General features: G+C 45.7%; 1 protein-coding gene across 4 annotated transcripts in view; it reads right to left on the minus strand.

The window, feature by feature from the left end:
• Positions 1 to 22,052, minus strand: part of LOC142776558 (uncharacterized) — a 313,558-nt gene that overhangs the window by 59,779 nt on the left and 231,727 nt on the right. For all 4 annotated transcript variants that reach the window (XM_075880432.1, XM_075880431.1, XM_075880430.1 and 1 more), the window contains one exon: positions 4,543 to 4,635. In XM_075880432.1, the coding sequence (XP_075736547.1) occupies positions 4,543 to 4,635 (93 nt within the window). The remainder of the gene's footprint in view (positions 1 to 4,542; positions 4,636 to 22,052) is intronic.

Consider the following 22,052-nt stretch of genomic DNA (forward strand, 5'->3'; position numbering starts at 1 on the left):
ATTCATTTTATGACGATTCGAAAGCAAGAATCTCATGATCTGGCTTTACATTTATTTCATTAATGTATTTGATTGCATCCATCATTTGATACTCGAATAGAATGAGAGAAAAAAAATTATGTGCGTAAAAGTTGCAAAGGCTGGTACTGAACGAATCGCACAGAGTGCGGGCTTTCTAGAATTTTCTTTCTCTCTTTATTTGTGGTATTTGCCCCGCCGCGGTGGTCTAGTGGATAAGATACTCAGCTGCTGACCCGCAGGTCGCGGGTTCAATCAAATAACGGCTGCGGCGGCTGCATTTCCGATGCAGGCGGAAATGTTGTAGGCCCGTGTGCTCAGATTTGGGTGCAGGTTAAAGAACCCCAGGTGGTCGAAATTTCCGAAGCCCTCCACTACGGCGTCTCTCATAATCATATGGTGGTTTTGGGACGTTAAATTCCGCAAATCAATTCAATCATTTTTTTGTGTTATTCAGATGACAAGTAAGTGAATGAGTAGTTCAGTCACGCTACAGCAGTGCATAACAGGTGTAACACAAGCTTAACACGTAGAAACAACGCAGCGAAGGCGTGGTTTAGTGTGAAAGTGGGAAGAGAGTCACCCAGGGGGAGCAGCCCTAAGAAAGGCGAAATTCTCTTTACTCGTGAGCCATGTTAACGTTGCTTAGGCGTTGCGCACTGATCCAGTAGAGAAGAGCGTAGATATAAACAGTAAACTGCAGTCAATGCACTTTATCCACCGGCAATCGGCTCAGAACGCACGCAACGAAGCACCGCTGCATGTATTTGTATGCAAGCCACCGATCGCCTATCCACAGTTTTGCTGGGACGGGACTGTGGCCTATAACCTGATCTCGCCGCGTACACTGGCCCCTCTGTCGCACATAGCACACATGCTGAACCAGTCAGTATCATCCAGCACAGATGCCCGTGAGAGTTTGCATTGAATAAACGGCTGGTTTCTATTCATAACAACATACGCTGACGCCGATCATGAGTGCTTAAAGGGCCCCCAAACCACACCGAGTTGAAACAGGGGGTGGAAACTCCCTATACCTCACATGTGTGCACGCTGATACGCAGCGGCAGCACCGCTTTTGCAACTGGCGGTGCCGGGCATTCAACTAGAAATAAATTGGAAACAGAACGTTTTTATGACGTCACTGATTAGGTCACCAAATAAAGAGAACGGATAAAAAACCTAAAGGAGGACAGTTACCGCGCAAACTCTCCTTTCCTACTTTGCATGCAAACAGAATGCACTTGTGCCTTCTTTCAGGTCCACTGGCTGCTTGGCGATGCGCTGCCATTCCTAAAATTTTATTAACCATTTTTAAATGCGAAGCAGCTCTTTGACTCGACTGTGCGACACTGTCCCTCAATGTGTCAGTATGAACGTGCCAACACACGCACTCCTTCCCGCAGGTGTTGGAGCGGTGCCCAGTAGGTCACATCACAGCAGCGTGTTGACGTCACGCTCTCCTCTCAGGGCCCGCTGACGTCATTTTTTCCCTTGCCTGTCTCCAGCTGGTTGCAGCATCCGCAGCAGCCTTTTCGTGAGTTTGCCCACAACACCTACCGCTACCACAGCTTGCTCCGGAACCGCGACCGGCGCTCATTACACCGCCGACTCGTCCGTTCACGTGCAATAAACCTCACGCGCGCCTAATGTATGCGTTGAAACATGTCTGTACGTGGCACCTCGCTGGCTTCTCCCTCTGCAACGCTCGTAACGCTCGAGTGCACATCGGGTGTTAGCAGTCTTCCGGCTTGTTTATCTCTGATGGAGAGGACGCCGGAAAAGGATGCTTCTTCGCCCGCTGCCTAATTGGCCGAAGCGATAAAGCTTAACCTGGCCATCGCTTCAAAGGAAACTTGGAGAGCTCGTCGAAGCACCCGCGTTAGCAGCGTTGAATCCGTGAAGCCGTCCATGCGCGACGCTGCTTCTTCGCATCCCAGCAGGGTTCCCTTTGGGAAGATGGTGTCAACTTTTGTTTTTAAAACTTTGTTCGTGTGTTTTCAAGCGGGGGGGAGGGAAATTCTGCTGACCATTTTCTCATTGAGACGAAACTTGATTTGCATAAATAAAAATGAACTGAGTAGTATTGAATACTGGCCAAGTTAGTAAAGATCGTCATATGTCGTCCTATTTCTCTGTCTACAATTTTCACACGGTTAACCTAAAAAAATGCACTCTTTTATTGAGCGTTTTGTAAAAAAGCAAGAACATTAATGCAGTGTTATCGTTTCAATCTATAAAAGCAGCTTTATTTTGCAACTGATATATGAATATATGGAGCAAACACTCGATCAAGAATACTCGAACCAAAGGAAAGATTATCAACAATCACGAGTAGATGAAGTCGATATTTGATACAGTTATGTTTGTTATGATGTGAACATAGTTTTATTACAGAAAGGAAGTATCAAATGACACTGTAGTTCAGTGGCACGAGGAATCTTCGAGGCACCAGAAATTTTTCTCGAGAGAACGTCACTAGAAACATTGTTTCGGAATGCTTACTTGTCCTCCTCAGGGCAACAACGTTGCTCAGAGAAAAAAAAGAGCACTTGTCAAAACGTTGGCTCCAGTGACATTTCTTGTAATGATTTCCAGAAGAATTAATTCATCAAATGCATTGAAGTGACCGTATTAGAAGTAAAGACTCACAAGTTTTGAAGAAACTGCGACTACACAAATTTCATGAACAGCAAGCAGCGTACAATCACGGGACAATATTTGAAGCCCATACCACAAACAAAAGAAGCGACAACTATGCAGCCGAGCCAACATAAATTCGTGCCTTCAATTATGTGCATATTCACAACAGCAGCTAGGCGGCCGTCTTGAATTTTTTATCTAGCGACACTGCACTTCTGTCAGTCCAGCCAGGCTTGTAGAAAACTTGTTTCAAGGTATCTGCTCCTGCAAACTCAAAACCCACGAAAGTAATGGGTCCAAACAGTTATGCTCAACCGTTGCCACTAGAAAACCTGAAAGACCTTCACGGTACTGAAAATCCCCAGGTTAACGCTTCGCAGAGCCGCAAAAAACATGTGTTCCTCGATTTCGCCATATTTGTCGAATGCATGGTTAACTTGGTTGGAATAGCTCGCTGTGGCTTCCGCTCTCTACCCGGCACAACTTGCTGTCTTTATCTTTCCTGTATTGAGTGGGCACGCCGACCGAGCGAGATAAATAAGCGCGATTGAACTTGTAATATCGCTGAGCGAGTGGCGATAAGGAGTGGAGGCAAAGTTCAGGATGGTGAGTCAACCAATTTCTGAGCTTGAGATGATTTAAAATTGACGAAACAAGAAAAGCACGCGAACAAAAGCAAAAGAAAAGTTCTTCACATCGGTAGCAATTTTCTTATTTTGTGAAAACTTGTGAAAGCCAATAAATGCGAACATTCACAAGAACCTCACTCTGTACCACCGGATGTTAAGATGCTTGAGAACCCTTACGAGCGTGCATGTTCCTGGAAACCGAAACTACCACTGAGTTTTCGAGGCGTGGTTGAAAGGCGAGGTAGAAGCTGTTTTTCCTTCTTCACCTCCTTTTTAGAGTGCTATTTTCTCCTCGTCATCTATTTCTGCAGAAAGCGAGTGGATTGTGAGCGCTAAGCGTTAAGATAGTAGGATTATGCGCTTTTTGACTAGAAGCATGTTATCTCTGCGCAAATGCAGAAAACAAATGGGAATGAGTTTATCACGCATGATAGTCACTCGTGACAGTGGGGAGTGGCCATGCGGCTGCATAACAGAGGGCGACAATTCAGAACAGATATCTCTCAGTATAACGGACAAATAGAGAGCCTGTTTATTCCTTACGTCACGTGAGAGAACTGCTCGCATCACAAATGATGTAGTGAAGATTGCAAAGGCGTGAAAGTGGGCGCTCTCATTCAAAGCAGCATTTGGCGTATTAGTGTGCTGATCTTGGAACCACTAGCCCACACAAAAAATAACTTTCATTCAATTGATTTGAAGCAAACGGAGTACGTATTGTCTCTTTCCGACGTGCATCCGCGGTGAAGAGGCTGAGAAAGCTTCACATTGAAGTTGCTTAGCCATGTTGCATTCGTGTCAGAACATTTTATAACACCGACCGTCATTTCGTCACGTTAACGCCGATGGCTCTGGTGCGAATCATCTAAGCTTTCCTTGTGGCAGCATCGCGTCACTCGAAAAAGAGAAGTGGTCTATGTTAAGAATCGAGCGCATAGTGTTCCTGGCGTATATGCCCGCGTATCAGACCGCAAGGCTGGATTGCGGTGTAAGAGTGTTTTTGCAGTGTTTCCGGTGCCGAAGTATCGATAACGCCATTACACTTTTGCCTTTGGGTCACACACGTGTCTCGCACTTTCGATGTGTTTACTATTCGCTGTTCTCAAAATCTCCTGCATGGATTACGCTCAATGTTAAACGTGATCTCACCGTGTAGCAATGAGTCTGTAAGTGTAGATCACGCGGCGCTTCGTGTAAAGATTGGGTGATAACAGCAATAATTCAACAAAAATATCGTGGTACGTGCACTCACCTGCAGTAAACGTAAGGTCCCTGGAAGAAGGGTGAGTGCCCCGACGGATTTCCTCGACGGGGAAGCTGAACGCCGGCTGCATTATGGGTGCCCCTGAAAAGCAGTAAAAAAGAATGCCACAGGCTTGAGCTTACTCCCCGGAAATGAACTTGTTTACTGCTTTAGCAGAACGTCATTACTGTTTTTCGCACATGTGCATGCAGTAACGTGCACATGTGTACCACTGTGGGGGATCTAACAGGAATAGGTTGATATGCATTATGAGTTTAGCAATGAAGAAGAATTTTCACCGGCCAAAGTGGTCGTGCTTCCGCGGCAGTTCGAGTGTATCCGTTGCCTTAATAGAGGGCATCGACATAACAACCAAAATACTATTTATTTCTTCAATGTAAGCGCGAAAAAATAAACAGCACGAAGCGAAGAAAATACAGTGAAGAAAGCACACAAACATTCGTCCTTGCCCTTTTTGCCACTCGTATACAAGAAGAAGGACAGATAAACGTGCCTGCATCACTACACTCGTTAATAATTTGCTTTTTCAAGGATTACAGGAGGTGCTAAACGAGGGCGAAATCCCTCAAAGCATCCTAACATTTCGTGATGAAGTATTCCATCACGGAAGCACCAGAGGTAAGCAGTATGGGCGCAGTCATACCATAGGTGTCGGCAGGGGGTTGCAAAAGAGCCACGGCCGAAAACTGGAATGTGGCCAAATTTTCAGTGTTGAAGTGCAGACTCAGCCGCTTCAGGTGTGCGGCAACCAGAGTCACCAGACTTCGAAGATCGGTGCTGTACTCTGCCAGTAATACAAGATCATCTGCGAACACCAAGCAGGGCAGCGTCCATGTCTCCGATGCCCCATCAATCTTGAGTCGGCACGCGAAGCCAACTCTTGATTCCACGAGTGCCTCCTTGAGCCCCGCCACACAGAGCATGTACAGCAGCGGAGACATCGGGCAGCTCTGCCTGAGTACTCTTGTCATTTTCACAGGCTGCGCTCTGGTGTCCCTGAAACATGCCACCACCGAGTTATCCGCATAGAGCCACCAGAGGAAGCCTGTGCAGACACTCAGAATTTGTCGTTTTTTTAACTGGCCGAAGAACTCTGCGCGTAGCACACTATCGTAGGCCTTGGCCACATCCAGAAAGCATCAAAGCAGGCCTCTCGTTTTTCTCCGTGACATTTCGATGGTCTTGGTTGAGCCCAAAAAGGTTGTCCTTCAATGGCCGGTTTCATTGGAAGCCATTCTGGAGTTTAGACAGTATGCCATTTTGTTCCGCCCGGCCACTCATCCACATATTGAAGACCTGAGCAAAGAGTCTAAAGAAGACGCTCGTGACCGAGTTTGGTCTATGGTCACACAGCAGTCCAGCGTCGCCTCCTCTCTTGTACACTTGGTTTACTCGGTCACATTTCCAGTCACATGGAGTATTTGGGCCGACCTTGAGAATAGTATTGAAGATTTCCACGAGTTGTTCAAAAGCAGACTTCCCCAGGTATTTCACGAGGCCCACTGGTATACCGTCTATGCCGGTAGCAGTGCTTGCGCTGATACGCGGGAGGGCATGCTCAATAGCTATCCTCCTCAATTTCCAACGGCCCTCTTCACTTTGTTGGTGAGGTTCATCGTTGGGTTGCGGTTTAACGCTGGGGTCGATTTGCCATGTCTTGGACTTAATAGGTCTTGCATGTGGTCCGTGAGGTGTGCCGCGAGATGAGTGACTGGCTGGTTGCTAGAGTGATGTAGAGTTTTGGGTGTCGGGGTTTTAACATGTAATGAAGACACATATTTCCAAAATTCGTTAGCGCTATTACGCCCTGCTTTTGTAATTGCTCGCAATTGTTCACTGTTTTGCTAACCTATTTCACTTTGTACGAGTACCCGCATATTTTTTTTTGAGGCGGGGGTATTGCTCCCAGGTACGCATTCATGGACTTCTCTATCAGGGAGGTTATAGCAGCCGCCCTGTGTTTGCGATTCATCATTATTCTTGGAGCATACCTGTTTACCTCGTTGTCTTTGTCCTGCCAGTCTTTGCACTGCAAGCCGCCGCTAGAATTCATGCAAATTTCGTGCCTCTTCACGATGCGTTTCAGTTCTAGCACAAACTGATCGTAGGTTGGCAATTCCATCGGTTGAAAGTTCTCTTCGAAAATGTTTGCGACTGAAACATATGCTGACTGTGAGAAGCTCTTCTGAGGCACGTTGTGACGTTCGCTCTCAGTGGTTCGCCACAAAGATTGAGGAAAGGTCAACTTTATTCAAGTGTGGTAGCTTCCTAGGCTGAATTGACTATTCTCATCTATGTTTATGTGAGTGAGACGTCGTGCTAGAAGAGATGTCACAAGTGTGTAGTCAATACAGCTGCGACTGTTCGTGGCGCACAGATGTACTGGCCTTCGAACTCTGGACGAAGATTTAGTACATCTAAGTTAAGTGAATGTGCCAGTGTCAGCAATTGTTCCCCATTAGTATGTTGGAAACCACCCACAGCTTGCAGTTGTCCATTTAAATCACCCACTATGAAGACCTCTCACTGGTTTGCCCTTGCCACGTCTTTTCGGATGCATTGCACCATTGTAGAGTTTCCGGCGTCTATTCCAGCGGATACAGCAAAGTATACCACTCCTAAAGGCCAAGTAACCCCTGCAAACCGCTCTCCATCCACATGTTCTCAGCACACGAGATGTCCAGCGTCCTTCACGGTGATCCAATTTTCCACTGGAAACCGACTCCTTCCCTTTGCTCAATTCACCTGAGTGGGTCAGGCCAGCCCATTGCCAACATATATGTACTGGTGGCTCTTCCATTACTCGAAGGTGTGTTTCAGTCGCAGCATATATCTATATGTCTTCGTCACCTATCTTCCCCTACATTTCTTCACGTTTGCTCGTACTTCTGGCACCTTGCAAGTTAAGGAGGCCTACCTGGATGTTTTTATTCTTTTTGCGAATGCGGCGACGGTGGGCAGTCCTCTTTTTTAGGATCTGTTTCAGAAGCGCTTCTGCCGACTCTGTGGATTGGCCATTTGCAGGATTGCCTGTTCTGGGGTAGTCATGATGGAGATCATTGGGTTCACACCCCATGCCCTGCGCTTGTGAGGGTCTGATGGGCGCAGCCCCTAAAAGCACGAATTCTGCGTCCCAATTGTTGCCCTAGTTGTTCAGCGATGTACTCACTGTAGGAGGTTCCGTTCATCTTGTTCCGCAGGGCTTTTGTAATACCGATGAACTCCACATGTGTTCCAAGGTCCGAACAAATCTGACGTAGCTTTTTTTATCCATGACTCACACTTGGTCCGCATGGTCCGCATGGTATGCAGTGGTTTGAAGTACTGCATGTTTCATTCTACGCGCATTGCCATCCCTATAGGCGAAAGTACTGGGAAATCCAGCAGACAGATTTGGAGGGCCTGTCTTTTGTGCGTAGACGCTGCGGAGGCGTGGATATCATCTGCCCTTTCCTTGCGCAGTCACTTCCGTGCCTGAATGCCGAGTTTGGTTTTCCAGCCCACGTCGTCGTCGGAAGAGCATCCCCCTTGCCCTTGATTGTTGTAGGGCTTGTTTTGTGATTGATCTATCATACTGTCGGCATCAACGGCCGCAGTTTTGACTACACACGTGTCATCTCGTGCTACATTTACTTCTTTACATTCCTTTTTGGGGCAGAAGTGACGTCCTGTTATCGGCCGTAGCATTATCCGACTCTTCTGGCTTTTCGATCTGGGATCCTCTCTTCTCACTCTTCAGCTCATCTAACTGTCTCTGCAGGTGACAATTACGTGCCTGGAGTTTTTCGTGCAAGTGAGTTTCCTAGCCTCGCTGAGAAAAAGCGTCATTCAATCTTGTCTCTGTGTTCTGAAGCTGCAACGTACTATAATTTTTATGTTCCCGCAGCGACTGCGCCAACTCCTCACGCACGACGTTCAGCCGAACGCACTGTTTGCATTCATTGTCTGGTGCCGCTTCTGCCCGCTTTACCGATTGAAAAGTCGTGTGGTCGTTGCCTATCCAAACATCACAGCTTTTACAAGCGACCCAGCTTTCTTTATTGCCTCTGGTTTCCGTGGACGAGCTTCGCTTGGCTCGCGTTCCCACCATGCTGCTGTTCCTGGGCACTTGTGGTTGTGGTTCCTAGGCATCGCAATGTCCCGCCCCCACGCACTGCTAAAGTTTGAGCCACTCAGTACCTCCGGTACCATCTATTGCCAACTGTCCTACTCATTCACACAGTGTTGTACAAACTGACGCCACCTCTCGTCTGCAGGCGGTAACGCTGCATCTCGATATTGCTGTCGATGCTCCAGACCAGCCTGTTGGGCCTCGTCCTCACAGAAGCTCGTACACCACTACGCTGCACCGTCGCCGCACACAGATGGTATTCTTAAGATCCCTGAAGGTCGATGAGACACTCCCCCGCACGCGTAGCATAGCACTAGCTAGTTTACACCTGCATTTGCGCTAGGATTCCTCAATGCGCGCCCCCTCCACCGGTACTAAGGAAGGTGGAGACAACCGCGTCTTCTGCTACGGAGTCCACCAATACGAAGCCCTTCCGGAAGCCGTCTATAGCCGCGACGGCCAGCCAACGAGTGTTGTGCGGCTGCATAGAGAGTTTGTTGTGTCAAAATGTGTGGTACTCGAGCAACATGAGAAAAATGCTGTTTTTTCATCGAGATTAGATACATAGTCTCTAGCCTTCATTTTTAAAGTGACATTAGCAACTGGAGTTACTCGCAGCAGAAAGATACCGTTGAGGCAAGCCGCGTTAACACCTTCAATTAGCGTCGTTTTGGACTAGTCGCTAAGTATTTATATAGGTTCAAGATGTGAAACACCCGTACCCAAGTCACATCACCTTTCAATGTGTGTGTGTGTGTTGTGTGCATTCTACAAAAGTGTAAAAACAGTTTGCCATTTGCCAGCTGGCTGAAAAAAATTATATATATATATATATATATATATATATATATATATATATATATATATATATATATATATATATATATATATATGGAAGAAGATGCACGTACGAAGTGATTTTATTGACGTTTCGGCAGCGGGTCCGGCCTTCATAAGCAAGCGCGGCCGAAACGTCAGTAAAATCACTTCGTACGTGCGTCTTCTTCCCTATACGGCTAATCTTACCTGGACCCAGCATCGCTTTTGTTTTATATATATATATATATATATATATATATATATATATATATATATATATATATATATATATATATATATATATATATATATAGAAAAATCGCAGTATATGCACGGAGTTGATGCCGTGCTTACGAAGCGTTTATCCGTGCTTCTGTCCATGCGTCCTTGCATCTGTCTGTCTGTCTGTGTTGATTGATTGATTTGTGGGGTTTAACGTCCCAAAACCACCATATGGTTATAAGAAACGCCGCAGTGGGGGGCTCCGGAAATTTCGACCACCTGGGGTTCTTTAATGTGCGCCCAAATCTGAGCACACGGGCCTACATTTCCGCTTCCATCGGAAATGCAGCCGCCACAGCTGGGATTCGAACCCGCGCCCTGCGGGTCAGCAGCCGAGTACCTTAGCCACTAGACTACCGCGGCGGGGCGTCTGTCTGTCTGAGTGTCTGTCTGTCTGTCTGTCCATCTGTTTGTCTGTTTGTCTGTCTGTCTGTCTGTCTGTCACCCACACAAGTGCTACATGCTGAGTGACTCATCCAACTAGGTGGTTACAAACCGGTCACAGACAGGCACAGACAAACCCACGGCTTTAAAAGCTTCGCCCCTAATACTGTGGTTGCGTACCGTATGTTTAAAAAATTATTTGAATCATTCAATAGCTACCTCATTTACAGACCACACTCTGCAACGCAGAGTATAGTACGTTGTTTTCATCACTTATACCTTACTGCAAACAGCAGATTGGCAAAAAATTGTTGGAAATATAATATACTATTTGATGACCTACATGTGGCTTTAATGGCATTATATCACGGCTCGCACGCAGGCATTGACTGTCAAACCAGGTTTAGCGTGTTTTCTATAGGAATATAGTGCAAATTAGCAATTTTTAAAGCACTGAATAATATCGGTAAAATGAAGTGACCACACAGTTTTACAACAATGAGTAAGCAAATTGCATTTAGGAGACAGTAATTTCAGATGCAACAGCTTTGTTTAGACGATAACTTTATTATACTTCAAAAAACCAGCGTTATAATTCACCGCAAGTTAACCACAGCGAATGTCTTGCTTCCTCTTTCACTGGTTCTCGTTGTTTCGAGCTGGCGCAGGTGAATGCGCAGCTTTACGCACTCGTGCGTAACTTGATATGAACATTTTTTTTTCAGAGAACCCTTTTTTTGCTGCACATAACTGCACATAACTGCAGCCTCGCACTACCCACAATCCGTTTTCTTCAACATTCCTCACCCAAGAAATCCACCTATATGGTGCTGCACACGATGCAGCATTCTATTGAAGTCAACACTTCATTGAAAATATTTTCCCCATCACCAATTTCCTCTTCAGTGTCTCCATGACACTCTATTGCTCCTTGGGAAATCATGTTACCAGGTACTTTGAGTCATATTTTCATAAGTAGAGTTCACCGGCATGTGCAAAAACTGGCTGACGCATACAAGCTTTAAAGTGCATTTCATGTCGCAGGCGTTAGGAATCAGCGCACAGTCAGACCGACGCGCAGACGAACGCAGGAATAGACAAATAACAGACGCACAGACGCGTGGATGGACGCATAGGCGGACAGACGCACGGATGGATGGAAGGACGCACAAAGTAACCAAGAGATGGAAGAACGGACGAATGCATGTCAGCACGGTTCGGACTGACGAATGCTTCGCCCAACTTATCACCATTCACTCCACGGATGTGCTGTGACGCATATTTTCATTGACGTACAATGCAATGCAACTGCCTATTACGACTACGATGACTACCACGACACGTGACATACGACCCACGGCGTGAAGGGCTTTGCCCCTAAAAGAAATAGTTGAAGGTGCCTGCAGCAACAAGCACACACCATAGTCGCACATCTCCGCGCAATTGCAGCTTGCGTACAAGAAGCAATTGAGAACAACACACTTTGTGCGATACAATCTGAAGAAGTTAAATACGCATGTACACATCATGCAAATTACCGTGTATTGCACCGGGTGCACTGGTGACAGCATATAAGCCCGATCTCAATTGAATTTCTCAGCAGTGATTCGGGGCGTTCTGCAGCTGGTGCAAGAGAGTCAATCACATCAAGCTTTCTCGCGACTGAAAGTGCCCATGTGAGAGCGCTTTAAGTTATAACTCTCAAAATGCAGAAATGGCATAAATTACGCTGCACAAATAGGAATGGTCCGTGGGTTGCCACTTCTCGCGCTTCATCTTTAGAAGCCACAAGAGTCACCTTTTCGGATCTTTCGAGAATCTGAAAATCTTGCAGCCATTTCGCGAATGGCTTGTGCAATGTGGCACGCAACACCCACGCATTTTGCCCGAGAAAACGCCACGCACGTGCCTCACTCATCCAGCCGTGAAGAGATGGGGGGGGGGGGAGCCGAATGGCGGCAACCAATCGGAGGGCGGCACTCACTCCTTAAAAAAGTGGCTCTACCCTCTAAGGGGGCGTGCGCATCGAGAAACCACGAGTAGCGCTTTATAACTGCGCCATCTATCCTATTTATTATCAACTATAAATTACACACACACACACACACACACACACACACACACACACACACACACACACACACACACACATATATATATATATATATATATATATATATATATATATATATATATATATAGAGAGAGAGAGAGAGAGAGAGAGAGAAAGAGAGAAGAAACACAACACTTGTTCGCAAACCCTGACGAAGACCGGTCCACTGGTCGAAACCGCTGGTAATAAAATTAAGACAACCGCTAAGTTGTGTTTCTTCTCTTCCCAAATACGTTTAGCCCATTGGAAAAATTGTACAGTATATATATACATATCTACATATATATATATATATATATATATATATATATATATATATATATATATATATATATATATATATATATATATATATATATATATATATATATATATATATATATATATATATATATATATATATATATATATATATATATATATATATATATATATATATATATATATATATATATATATATATATATATATCAACGTGCTTGATGAATTTAGCTACCTTTGTTGCACAGTACTCAGGAATACCAGGATGCAGGATGATCATTCAGTCTGTCTAACAATAACATGGAACATCTATCGCAATCGATGCTTGCTGCGAATTGGCCACGATGTCGTATGAGAAACCTTAATTTGAAAAATAATGTAAAGAGGACTCAGCATATCTCATGCATTCAGGAAAGCGTGGACGCCATATTAGGCAGTTTTCGAATAGGTCCCGAAAAGTTCTGGTGCTCCCGAAATATAGTGTCGAGGCCACTGCGTATGCGCGAAACACAAACAGGGTTAGGGCTTTGCGTTGTTGACGCTATTCTTCGAATTTAGTGGGAAGCTCGAAGCTTTGCCCAAAAGATTTGCGTTGAACAAACATCACAGGACCCAAAGACTAGAGTGACCTAAAACAGGGGGAGTGTGCAATGTGCCACAGACTATATTAGAAACATTTGACCTCCTGCTTGACCAAAAAAGCTCATACAAAAGGCCTTGAGGTCCCATATTATTGCAGTCCCTGTTCAAAAAGTCTACTTTCGTCTACCTGCCTGATGAAGCTTCAAGTTGACTCCTTTTGGGTAGTTCATATGAATGGAGCTTCCAATACAAAGCATATATACTTGTGCAAAAAATTGTACAAAAATATTTATGATTCAGTATACTGTCATTCAGAATAGAATATTGTATTTCATGCATCTGAAATTCTGCGCATCGTAAATCTCTGAAATTCAGCTAAATTATGGCATAGCAATGCTTTGCTGCCAGAGTACATCCGAGATACCTAAATACCCTGAAGATATATTAAATGGGACAACTTCTGGAGTGAATTTACAATACGTGCTAGTCTGATAAACGCAACTGCCACCGCCGAAGTGCAGCCCCACTTCACATGGAAATAATGGTTCTCGCGGCCTTCCACAAGGAGGTGGTGAAGCTAAGCAAAGAAGATAGTCTCCATATACCAGCATTTTCAAGCTATTATACGGGGACATTAACCAAGACCATCGTCTCCGTTGAAGCAAGTTGTTTTCCATGCTGTCATACTGCTACAACCTAAAGCAGTGGCAACTTTTGGGGCGTCTTTTTGCCTCATATACATATACATCATTCGGCTTCATTTCTCCCATAACTTGGCGCTCGCCGCTTTCCTATCAACATTGCTATCTAAAAAACGCTTATGTGCGTTGCTTGGGGTATAAAAACAGCTAAAATATATAGAAAAGCACTGAAGAAGAGACTACAGGGTGCTAATTTGTGTGTGGCTTCTTTTAGAAAGTCCGCACTTCAAACGTAGAATGTGGGTCATGCGATGACCAGAAGGGAATATAGTGACCCCCCAATTAGAGTTGATGTAATTCTTCACAAATAGTCAAATACAAGACAAGCTAGAATTCTCAAAAAGGAGTCAGAACACTCTCTTTTTTTTCTTTTAAGCTGTAGGCGCGTCGTTCGGGACATCGAATTATAAAGCACCGTGACAATGTACTGGAAAAGCACGCAAAATAGGTGACAATCGTGCTCTGAAGCCACATGGAGACCACTCTGTTTCTTTTTAGGGTGATGCGACAGTGGAAATAAGTGAGCCTTCTGAATTTCTGTGCCAAGACGTAATATAAGCTTAAATCTCGAAACACCTGGCTAAGCACTCTACCATGCTCACGTCACCAAACGGCTGAGCAGGATCAGCGGACGAAGGACTAGTTGAAGACGCACGTTAATTGATGTTGTTGTCCCTTCCCATATCACTCACATATCACACTGGGATATTCGTTAAGTTTTGTTTGTCTTGTTTTGTCGCCTAAAAGAAGTTGGCTCATACCCCTGACCACACTGCACCTCAGAAATAAAATTCAAATGCTATGACATGAAGTTCGTTTGCACCAAAACATCGTCGTCGCACTTGCATCACCAGACGACGGTACGCTATATGAATTCACGACAATATCCGCACAAATAACTGCGTTTATAGAAATAGCAAAGAAATAAAATAGAGGAAAAGGAGAGAGAGTGTGAGACCACACAAACGTCGTTGTTTTCAGAATTTCATTTCGAATAAGCGTCGTAATTCAGAAAGCCCTACGTGCTCTCGAGCAGCGTTCTGGGCCCTCGCCACCAGCCTGAGCTGGTCTTTAGCTGATCCTATCATAAGCAACCAGTGGCTGCTGCCCGAGAAGCAGTATTGTGCGACCAGGGGCACGGCGTGAAAATCCCCCGCCTCCCGTTGACTTACCAATGAATACCTGCACGACGTTTCGCGTCTGTCGGAAAGAGACCTTGAAGTATATATTGGCAAGTCGTCACCGGAATTCACATTGAAAGAGGTTTTCTTGTAACCAATGTTTAAATGCGGCAAAGTTGCGACATGCGTGCAAAAAAGTAGGGCGTTCTCTTTGCAGTTTTTTAAGTCATTATTGCCGATTCACCAAATTTTTCTTCATTGGCTGCAAATTTGCCCTCTCCAAATGAGTTTTATCCAACTCAGCCGTTCACGATAGAGTAGCCGACCCGCAACACTACAAAGGCAGACACCTGGTACGCGCTCGCACGATCCTTGATCGTACAACTTTGAATCGCAACTCTACCATATTCATCAATGCGGCGCTATATGGTAACCCCTGCACCTTCGCAGTCGTGGTAGTAGATGGCAACGGAGCCCTACGTTCAGCCGTTTCGGCTACGCTAGCAACAAACGCCATAGCCAAGCAGGTTGCTATAGGTTTAGCGATGATCGCCGCCTCACACCCCAATGTTTTCACAGACTCTCGTGCCGCCATTGGGGCTTACGAAATGGTGAACATGAGTCTGGAAGCAGACGATAGTTATAGCGCAAGAACAAAATGACGAAACAAAGACATTTGTTCTCGCGCTATAACTATCGTCATGCCATACCAACTAGCCCAAGCTGCCACACTTCTGAAAGCAGGCCAGATTTTACAAACCCATTAATAGCCGGGTTTCCACTGTCTCTCTTGGTTCCCTACCCTCATGGGCAAAGACGTCTACCCACATGCAGCCACCAAACCTAAACGAAATGGCTCATGATTGAGCACGAAAACTGACCCGCCACGACGATCAATCAGCCACCGAAGAGCTGGGCCCAGACGTACAGTTTAATGACCCTTTACTCACCTTCCATAAAATTATCTCTCAATAATCAAACGACAGAAGCTAATACTTTTTACTACATGGTAAGCTCAAACTCACCAACAGGCAGCATTTCGCATGCTACAAACAAGTCGTGCTCATCACGGGGCCGACTCAGCCGTTTCAACTCGGACATAAATTAACAATGCTCATACTGTACAGAAATGTACTGTTAACTCAAAAACATGCTATGGCAATGTCCCACGGTAACCTCAGTGACCTCTAACCAACGAGTCCCACTGGGAAGTGGCACCCAAAAGCCCCAAGCTCCAACACCAACTAAAGGTAGTCCTGAGGGCCCAAGAACTGGTGAACGAAACCACGCTCCCGCCCCGACTCGGGCGTCGCCTACAGTAGAGATTGCTATGGATGTCTGTCGTGGACACCCAGGTGGCTTAAACTCCCCAGAACCTTTTAATAAAGTTCGTGACTGACTGACTGACAGACAGACAGACAGACAGACAGACAGACAGACAGACAGACAGACAGACAGACAGACAGACAGACAGACTGACTGACTGACTGACTGACTGACTGACTGACTGACTGACTGACTGACTGACTGACTGACTGACTGACTGACTGACTGACTGACTGACTAGCTCGCTGGCTGGCTGGCTGGCTGGCTGGCTGAATGACTGACTGGCTGGCTGGCTGACTGGCTGACTGACTGACTGACTGACTGAATGACAGACTGACTGACTGACTAACTGACTGACTGACTGACTGACTTGCTGTATATGTTAGGACCAGCCGAGCTCGTTTTTTCGGCTAAGGAATGTTTGTCGGAATGGTCTGTATCCTCCTACTATCTGAAGAAGTGACCCGTGGTCTCCGCAGAAACAGCTTTAGAGAGAAACTGGTAGCGAGGCTCTGAGATGATTCTAAGTAGGGTCGGGGAATGAAGTGACTTTTGTAACGCTGCGTGAAATGCCGCTTCGTACACGAAGCAAGCGTCCGGGTTGTCGACCTGACGTTCCAACTGTCAATTTCTATTGTGAATTTACGTGCGACCTTCATGTGTTCGTTGAGGAACTATAGATTGTGTGCAGAACAACCACGGCTCTCTTGCGGTGGCATGATAAGAAAAGTTGGCACTGCGAGTTACGTCTTTATCTCTCTAAAATGTAAACTCGGATGTTCTACCCGTTCCAGCATTCAAGCCAACTAAATACTGAACAATTCAAACAACGTTATCTTCAAGTGAACAGGAAACTAATAGCCAGAAAACGTTATATTCATGTTCAAAATTTCTAATGTTCGTACATCTCACTTTATTGACTTGCATATTGCTTTCTTTGTTAATGAACATGGCATTTAGCCATGACGCTGAGAGTATTGTCCGAAAATCAAATGCATTTAGTAGGTGCGCTGACGCTGCTGACAATCAACCTATGCAACGACAACGTTTTTCTTGTTTACTGCGATCGCAGTTTACGGGACAATGAAGCAGTTTTGTATTCGCAAATTTATTGCGAATTCGGTATCGGCGACCTCTCACAACAGGGCTACGGCGTTTTGTTTTCGCAATTTTCGAATAAACAACGGTGGTATGAGCGAGCAAACTTTGACCCAGGGAACATTCATCGGAGCACACGGACTGCAGGGGAGCAAGGGAGAAAGCGGTGACGTCAGTGGCGGGATCGAGCTTGGCCACCGTGGTCGCTCAGCTTGTTAGCTTAGAGATTGGGCCTCGTTTTTTCTGCGATATGCTGCCGAACGAACATTCAGTTCTGTCAGGTATCTCTTGCCACTATACCTTTTTGTTTTTCTGATCAGAGATTTTGCTACCCGACATTCCCTTGTTGTGCTCGTCGGGGTCGAAATTAACTCGCCATGCCGCATTACGGCGTGGCATAAGTCTACTGCAGCATTTTCGGTCGTGCTCAGGTCGCTTTTCACACGTTTGAACTGGATCAGAAGATGGCTGCGTAATGAGTCACTGCAGCTAAAAGACTTCAAACCTAGGAAAAAGTCACTGGGATCGTTGATAAAGTGTGTGCGACTGAACAGCGACGCGGTTCCATCTGTATTACCGCGCTGGAAGGCCTCGTCACCACCACGAGTTGCCTGTGTCGAATGAAAAGCGTATTTTCCGCTAACCTACTACATTAATCAGAGATTTTCATGTTCCAAAGTTATGGTATGATCTGGATGTTCAATATTTTTTGTTTAATTTCATTCATTTGAGACCCAAACAGTACCGGCGTTGACAATAGAACAATTATTTCTCTGATATGACGCACAGTGTCACCTCTTACTAATGCAATAAGTGATGCTTTTCAGCATCAAATCCATGATCTTTAGCTGGCTGTCGTCCGTCTCGGTCGAGAACAGTGTCTGTGGTATAATTATGTTACGCTATTCATAGTATTCGTGATTCTTTTTACCCTAACAAATCATGTGGACCTGGTGATCGAGCAACTTAAGGCTGCAGCTTGAGAGTGGAGCACGCGCGAAAAGCACTCGCCACTGGCGCTACCGCCCAGCCAAAATTGGCTGGAGCGATCTGACGTCGTTGACGTCAGATCACGTGATACGCAAGCCAGAGAAGTTTTCCGGGCACGAAGAGAAAAACATTGGCCCCGTATCTGCGTTTCACTGTAAATGTCGTAGAAAGACGATAGTCTTGCGTCCGGAGAGAGTGAAAAAAAAACGTTCATTTGATATTGTGCGCGAGAAAACTGGTGAATGGTATCCTAGAGGCGCTCCGTTAGAGCGCTTCGATCCGTGCAGCAAAGGCGAATGAGCGAATCGAGGCACGTGAGACACGAGCGCTATCTGGCAGTTATCTTCAAAAGATGAGGAAAGCGTTAGCGCCTGTCTCGGAGGCCATAAGGTGTAGAACGCCAAACGACGGGCAGGTGCCACCACCACGTCGTCTTAGCAAAGCCTGGGAAACTCTTATCATCTTGTGCATAGCCTTGAATTGTCAGCGCAGCGTGATAAACACTACGGTCTTTTGAATTACTCATGTACGCCTTCATAGTATAAAGACACACATAGAATATTGACGTGTTGCTATTGTGCCTCAAATATGCGCAATGATTGCTTTTTATTGGACAATTGCACAAGTATGAACGCTGAAGATTAAGCAACATAGGTGAGTGCTGCGAATAGAGTTGGCCGTTTGGCCGTTTGGGGTATCGTTTTGACGGACAATTACACCAAAAGTTTTGTGCGAAGTACCTCAAGAAAAACTATCGTCTTTGAAAAAAGAAAGGAGGGAGCTATACGTCACGCGGGCAACCTTACACACGCCGTGCCATTTGAAGACAGCATTTACGGCACAACACGTCACATTTTGTGCCAAATCACGACAGCAACGAGACTAGCAATAATTCTGAGCATGGCTCCTGGTAGCTTTTAATCAAAACGCACTTGTTGGGCGCAGACGAGCCGGCTCACGCAGGTGGTTCAAAGACAGAACACCACAAAGAGCACTAAAACCCACCGCACGCTCTGACGTTTTGGTCACGTGTTGGGCCGACATGGTGGGCTTCACTCGTGCGACGTAATGTTCCCTCCTTTTTTTCCGTCCTCCATGTTTCCGGGGGTGTCGCTCATCCTCGCCGCCGGGTCGTCGATTCATCCAATTGGCGGGAGCTGCGGACAGAGTGTGCGTCAATCGTATGCTTTTCAATCACAGTACAAACGGCTGGAAAAAACTTCATTGCAATGGCCTCAGAGTTGCTTTGGAAGTGCCAAAGATTTCAGCGAGCATAATGGTGCTTCATGAAGCTTGTCTTCCGCCGTTACGTCTTCTCGTCTCTCAACGATTGCTGACACAGCTTTGCCGACTTGGTGAATCGAGCCCAGGAGGAGCAGTATTCAGTCGCCTTCGGCGACGCACGGACTCCCGAACTTTCGTGGCCCTCAACACCTTTCGCCGTTTTGGCATCGATTCCCCCTAACAAAGACAACTTCGACAAGACCCATCTTGGTCACATAGGGATGTCGACTATCAGGTGACAATTCCACGGATGTACAGCAAGCGTTCCACACCCACAGCAAAAGCACGTTCTTTTGTACTTGAATATATTGAAGAAAAATACCCCAATCATTTGAAAGCTTTCACCGATGAGTCAGTCGACATAGTGCGCGCAACAAGCACTGCAGCGTTCGTGATTCCGTCTCTAAAGGCATCCTGGGCAGCGCGACTCGAGTGCGTTGTTTCATCAACAGCATGTGAAAGCGTGGCAATTCAAGCAGCCTTGAACAAACTGAAGTTTTGTAGGCAGCAACAAGTCGTGCTGTTTTTGGTCAGTAAGCCTGTTAGCAGCGGCTAAAACATGGATTGGTTTTTGATCAATGCACTCAAAGATCACGGCGAATCCTTAAAACCTGCATGGTATTGGTATAAACATCAAGTTTTAATAGATTCCACCACTTTTGGGTATAGCGGGTAATGAGGAGGCTGAAAGACTTCGTTGGAGGGCTCTGGAGCTTACACCAACAAAGAAGCCTCCCAAAGACAATCAGCGTAATTTACGAGAAGCTGTCAATAAGCATTTTCACTCGTTATGGCTGACGCCTCACCAGGATGTGTGACAAAAGGGCTATCAAGAGAAGAGGCCTGCTTGCTTCATCGCATTCGAACGGGATCAGCACGTACACCAGCATAGCTCCACAAGATCAGACTCTCCGCGATGCCTTTGTGCCCGAAGTGCAAGGAAAACGGTAATATAGAACACTATTTGCTTACGTGTCATGAACGTAAGAAGGAACAGCAAGGTTTATTTGAGGAACTGCAAAGATTAGGCTCGCCATGTGACAGCGTGACTGATAGTGTGTTTCCGCGTGGTCCCTCGATCTTCAGGAAACAGGTGTCGTGACGTCTCTTGAAATTCTTGAATGCTACATATCTCGCATGTGACTGGTGACAAAAGACAATTATGTTTCAGGTATAGTGCAGCGAGCTAGAGTACCGGTACAATACTGCATGTGGGATAGAACAGAGGCCGCCGTCCTCATTATCCTTTCAGGGTTGCATACACTACTCTCTTCTTCTCTATCCTCATGAGATGTAAAAGATGCTCCGTCTGCCCTGCACGAGTAGATCTCCTCACTACAAAGAATGGGCCCGGTGACGATGGCCAGCTACCTGTCGAGACCGGCCGGACCGGGGGTCAACAAACTAGAGCGGCAGCGGTGAGATCCTCCTAACCCCCGAAGCCAAACACCGTGCAAGATCGGGAGAACTCGAACCATCAAAGTGGCACCGTATGATTCCACAAACGATACAGTGAAAAGGATGTAGCATTTTCTCCACACCTTTCGCTGTGCTATGCGTACATAAATCAAGCAGAAACTTCCATGGCTTCCCGGCCCGGTCCGAAACGCGTGGCGACGTTTACGCAAGCAGGTTCAGTCACTGAGGCATCAGCTAGTGAAGTCTGTGGCACAAGAGATAGCGTAGTTCGTATTATTTTTCTTTCGCGGCAGCACACTGACTCATCGCATGCTACTTGCCAGCTGCGAAGGGTGATACTGACTACCAATACTGATAATGAAACCTAAGAATGCACTTTGAGCCGCAAAATCCACGGACAGCAGATGCTTCCACACGATGCCTACGCGGAGCACGGACCACGTCAATACACGGTCAAAAGCGAGTGCAGATGCTACTCTTCCTTATCGGATTAGTATCCACGGTTGAACGTGTTCATTGTATCAGTGTACTTCAGTGAATATTGGTACTGACATACATCTTATGCGAACCAGTCTAAGATATAGAAGTGCTTGTTTTAACAAGGATTGAGGCAGATTATTATTGTATATAATAAAAGCATCTAATATTTTCCTGCGATAAACAGTGGTGTGTCTCTCGGCAGTTAGAAGTTTCAGTCAACTGATTATGCCATAGAAATCCGTACTTGAAACAATACTTACATAAACATGGGCTCACGGCCTCTTCATTAGGTTACTTTCTCAAAGAAATGCAAATTATAAACAAATTCATTTATTCGGTCGCCAATGTTTTATTCAAAGGAAATATACGTTGTCGATACAAGTGCAAAGTCAAGATAAAAACATCATGTTGAACTAAGCTTATCCTGTGAAGGGAATATTTTAGGTTATAGTCGCAGGGACGTCTGCTCAAATGTGTTTGCTTTCCCGATGACTCCCGATTTGTTGAAACAAATAATTGCAGAAACT

This window comes from Rhipicephalus microplus, chromosome X, assembly GCF_043290135.1.
Source record: "Rhipicephalus microplus isolate Deutch F79 chromosome X, USDA_Rmic, whole genome shotgun sequence".
NCBI lineage: Eukaryota > Metazoa > Arthropoda > Arachnida > Ixodida > Ixodidae > Rhipicephalus > Rhipicephalus microplus.